Consider the following 5016-nt stretch of genomic DNA (forward strand, 5'->3'; position numbering starts at 1 on the left):
GAATCTCCAGGTGAGTTAAAACAAAATGTTATTTTCAAGTAAAGAAAAGGCGTTATACTCCCCATATAATTCCCAGTACTTTTCAATCTTTATAGGGACATAGGAGAGGAGAATCTATCACTTCTCATCTTTAATAACTCGCACTGGCACCACCCATTTCTCATATTGATTGTTGATGGTGGGAACAGTCGTACTGTTTGGTGGGTGGAGATTAGAGATTATAATTCAAAAGAATGCTCACTCTTTTTACTGTAACAACTCAAGCGATTCCGAATCTGACCCATCTCTCATATCCTCCCATTTGAACTTATTGTTGAAGATATGACTAGATTAAGTTTCTTCTTCAGTCACAGCAGAGATTGCAATCCGAAATTGTTTCAGAACATGGCATTTAATGGTCCCGCAGACTGACCCATGTGTTTTTTTTTACTCTTTTTGAGAGCGAACTAAAAATGGGCACTTAGAATGGTTCAAAGAAAGTTAGCATATGTGCCATGCATATCATTTCAGCATAGACAAAATAGATAAAGGGGAGTTCGATTACAAGTTGCTATTTATGTATTCCAGTAGCTGGAAGATAGATGGACATTATCCTGCCAATTATCTGGATGGTATTAATTTGATGGCTGATTTGTTGGTGGCCAGTTGTGTCATGAGAAGTTAATAGATATAATTGTACAATAAATGAACAGAGACAGAGACAAACTAGAATTAATTGGATTAACTTTTTGTATTTTTGCATTTGGAAAATAGACACAGTTACACATAGCTTAAATGGGGACGCAGGAATTATTACGTCCATGGATACGTTGGTCCTGCTTCGTTTGATTAAAGATGAAAAAGAAACAACAACAAACCAAGAGCAATACAAAGTGACACGACTGTTTAGGTGATATGAACATGAACAAGAACTGAAAATCCTAATCAAATTCTTCCTTGTCTTGGAAAATGTTGATGAATGGCGACTACCATTTCGATTCAACTGAATTAGTAGCTGGTCGAGAAGGGCTTATAAGACTTAAGGTCAAGAACAACTCCTGCAATAGACCCGGCAGCGGCAGCTATAGTGATAACAAGGCAAGCAAAACTTAGGATTTGCAGGCAAAGCCATTTGGTGCTCCACTTTGGTATCTTCTTTTGTGCTATGTACATCTCAACAGGGAAGTAGACTGTGAGTGGCCAAAATCCTAGAGCTCCAAGGAGACCAACTACGTCGTTAAAGAATGGAAGAAGCATCGAAATCACAGTGGTTAGGATCACGAAAATTGTCCTCCAGACCAAACGGAAGAGATTGAGACTGAAGGATCTAAATCCTGGGATTGGGATTTTAATTTCCTTGGTGATAAATTCACTGTCTGGGAATCTTGCAGCAGCTTGTTTCTCGATGAATGCAAAGAGGGGCTGGCAGTAAACTTGGTATGCACCAACAAGGTGGATAACAATGGCTGCATTGGCTATGTCAAGCAGCCAGTAAGGGTTATAGAAACCGAAACCAGTGAGGAGATTTCCAGGTGATAAGTCTCCAAAGGCAGCATAGCCAAAGCAGCCACACAGCATGTAGAATAGAGTTGTTACTCCAACACTTACTAGTGATGCCTTTTTCATTGTCGTTGTTTCTGATGGTGGGGATTTTACTGTGTCCTGTTACATACCAATTATTCATTAGTTTATATCAGCATCTAAATTATCCCAAAAGAAAAAAAAATATCAAACACTTTCTGTTTTGGTATTTATTAGAAAATGAAGATATATATATACCTGAATTTCAATGAGGATGATGGAGTAAGAATAAGCAAAAGCTATGTCTCCGAGTGCTTGGAAGCTCCTCCATATCTTTTGGGTTTCAGTAACAGTTCCAATGCTTATACCAGTTAAACTTCCCTTTAAAGTTCCACTTTCTGGAAATAAAGTAAACAAAAAAAACTTAAGTTAGCTTTTCCATAACCACCAACTTCCTGCAAATTAAATCCAAGCATAGTATAAAATTTGCAACTACAGATGCAGATAGCCATATTACCTGCAACTTTACCAATGCCAAGACCGAGACCAATTGTTGAGTAAGTGAAGGACATGACTGCAGCAACAATGGAGAGCCACCATAACTGATCAAAGTCAGGAATTTGAGAGAAAATAATTTGTGCCACGCCAAAACCAATCATATATGGATTGCTATTCATATGGCATAGATTCTTGCCACCGCTACTGTGGAAACAGTTTGACCTCTCGATAGCCCTGATTGACCAAAAAATAGAAGATTCATTAAGCCACTAAAACAACAACCATAAAATTCTATTTAGAATGCTTAGTTTTAAAAAAGAAAAAAAAAAAAAAAAACAAATAGAAAAAAAAATAAAATAAAACTTACATCATGCTTATAGATGAGGCAATTGTGTAGCCAATGGCAACACCAAAAAGATTCAGGTATTGAACAAGCCCACATATCTTAAATTTAAACCCACCTGTGGGAAAAAAAAGGGGAAAAGTACTTTAGATATTCGAGTGAACCCGAGTTGCTTAATTGTTAAATATTTTGACAGTGGTGAAATTTACCAAGGTTGGATCGAACAGCGTCCATGTAAGTATAGTTTCTCTTTCCATTGATAGGATCCACTGAACGGTAACAAGCAGCCAGAAGAGTAGAAGTGTAATAAGTGACAAAAGAGAACAAGAACATGACAGTTGGCCCCGCAATCCATCCCAGCTGAGCTGTGGCCCAAGCCAGGGACAGAACTCCCGACCCTATGACAGCTGTTATTATGTGAGCACTTGCGGTCCAAACATTACCTGGTTCAAAAACAAAACATAAAAAGAAGAATCATTAATAAACACGTTAACTGAATCTACTTATCAAAAGCATAACATATTTACTTTTTGCTTTAAGAAAAGTAAATTACCAGTTCGCTTGAGGCGGCCATCATCATCGAAGCACTTGGAGCCGCCTTGAGCATGCACGTCAAGGGAAAGATCAAAAACTTGGTTCTGATGAAGGTGGTTCTTGTTGCCAGTGTTCTCACCCATCTTTGTTATCACAGAGAGCACGAAAAATAAGCCTTTCTTTAAGCAACTCTACTTAAAAATTATTCAGTAACTCAATGTTTGTGTACTGTAAATGAAAATCAACAAAGGCAAGCTTCTAAGAAAAGTTGAAAAGAAGAGATATCAGTCTTGTTTCTTTGATGGATCTAAGTTTAGTTATGACTTGATTCAACTGACACTCGGATTTTCATCTCCACACCTTTCAGGAGTCACAGAAACTCAAAAGGATCCAGAGCTCTTACTCAAGATGAGTAGGCTAGCTAGCTAGCTATAGCTCGAAAGAGAAATAGAACCAAACAATTAATGTTATTTTTCTGCGGGAGAAAAAGAAATGAATTGAATTCTGTGTACAAAACGAGGCATGGAACTGGGGTATATATAACTGATGAGAAGCAATAAGCCAAGGGCCACGTGGTGTAAAACACACACAGACTACAACCGTGTAGTCAACCACCAGTTTGACCCAAAAACTTCACCACCTTCGGAGCTGTTTCTTTCTGTAATAAAAGGTTTTGCAAATCTTTCCCACCATTTGGCTCTACCCCACACGATCACTTTCTCACTGCCCTGCTTTTCATTTCTCTACAGTAACAATAACCGAAATTGTTTCTGCAGTCAATATCCCCAACAAAATATCTCTGTTTTTTAGCCCACTTACAGTTTTTTATTTCTATTATATCTTCTCACACAAGTAGTTCATTTGCGTAGCTATCTTGCTTTCTCTATACTAATGAAACATTAATACCAGCAATTAACAAGTTTTGGTATTGTTTTACAAGTTATTGTTAGTTGGGTAGAAGTTGGTAATCTATATTAGAATAAACACTAATCTGCCAAAAGCAAGCTTGCAGTTGTATATTTTTCGGAGATATGATAGTTTCAAAAGTTCGCTTTTTCCTGAGCTAAACCACGCATGGAGCTAATGCTGAACGGGATGTTAATGAATGCCATGAAATGTAATTTAAACACAAAACGTTTCTGTAGACTCATACCTTCATGGTCACCCCTTCTACGTGCAGAATGGCTAGCTCTCTGGAGCTTTCAGAAACTCTCCTTTCTAGAAAAGAGGGTACAATAACAACAACTCCTCTAAATGAAGAAGGGAATTGAAGTAAATCTACTTGTGTGCATATCTTGGATCGAGCTCCATTGCTTATATAGCAGTTGGAGAAGTGATGAAGAAATTAGTATTATTATGTTTATCTGTAGAAAAGGACCACTTGTGACTCAAAATTCTCACGTGTATGGCTTCTCATCCATCGTTATTGTAACCGAATATGTTCCTTTCATCATTCATTCCCATAAACAAGAAAGAAGTGAATGAGCAATGGAGAGAGGACATGATATTATTAATTAATTAATAAATTATTTATTTTACCAGTCAAATGTTTAATAATCCTTTTTTTTTTTAGTGAACAAGAAATGGTGTCACCACTCAATCGTTCTTGATGATTATGTGCTTAATACGATTATTGCCATTGATGGGTGGACATGCAGTATCTAATTCTCTCATTTGGTTCCCAATAACTGAGGAATGAAAGGTTATTAGCTAAAGACACTCAACTCTGTTTATGACAGTATCTTTGAATTCAATTCAATAATTTCACTTCCCTCATGAATTGGACGTGCACTTGTTTTAATTTAATTAAATTTTCTTCGTTTTTTCTGCACCTCTCTTCTCGTGAAAAAGTAACAACAGTTCCTTTCCAGATGTGTAATTAATAAAGCTTGAACACTAAGATGCTCTTAATTACTCTTTTGTTTAATTAGTAATTAATATTTGGTGGCAACCGAAAGGAAACGCGTTTCCCTTTGAAAATCTCATTTTGGTTTGGATTAGAATGAATCATATATTAATTTAAATATGTAATTTTTATACATGGTACATGAACAACTCTAATTTAATTTAAATGTGCATGTGCTTTTTATTATATAGTTGTGTTAATATAAATAAATATGTGAACTTTAATTTTGATCTTT

General features: G+C 36.4%; 1 protein-coding gene across 1 annotated transcript; it reads right to left on the reverse strand.

Annotated features, from left to right (window-relative positions):
* Positions 1-697: 697 nt before the first annotated feature.
* LOC116109260 (amino acid permease 3-like) lies at positions 698-4182 on the reverse strand. The gene is made up of 7 exons (XM_031395491.1): positions 4029-4182; positions 2895-3018; positions 2551-2784; positions 2366-2459; positions 2018-2232; positions 1759-1898; positions 698-1641 (listed from the first exon to the last, which is right to left on the reverse strand). The coding sequence occupies exons 1-7, from the start codon at positions 4032-4034 to the stop codon at positions 988-990; spliced, it is 1467 nt and encodes a 488-aa protein (XP_031251351.1). The 5' UTR covers positions 4035-4182; the 3' UTR covers positions 698-987.
* Positions 4183-5016: the final 834 nt, after the last annotated feature.

This window comes from Pistacia vera, unplaced genomic scaffold (assembly GCF_008641045.1).
Source record: "Pistacia vera cultivar Batoury unplaced genomic scaffold, PisVer_v2 Contig118, whole genome shotgun sequence".
Classification (NCBI taxonomy): Eukaryota; Viridiplantae; Streptophyta; class Magnoliopsida; order Sapindales; family Anacardiaceae; genus Pistacia; species Pistacia vera.

Coding starts and splice junctions, on each gene's coding strand:
- LOC116109260 (XM_031395491.1), bottom strand. Junction 2,785..2,894: donor TGGCCGCCTCAAGCGAACTG/GTAATTTACTTT, acceptor TTTTTGAACCAG/GTAATGTTTGGACCGCAAGT. Junction 1,642..1,758: donor TCATCCTCATTGAAATTCAG/GTATATATATAT, acceptor GGTATGTAACAG/GACACAGTAAAATCCCCACC.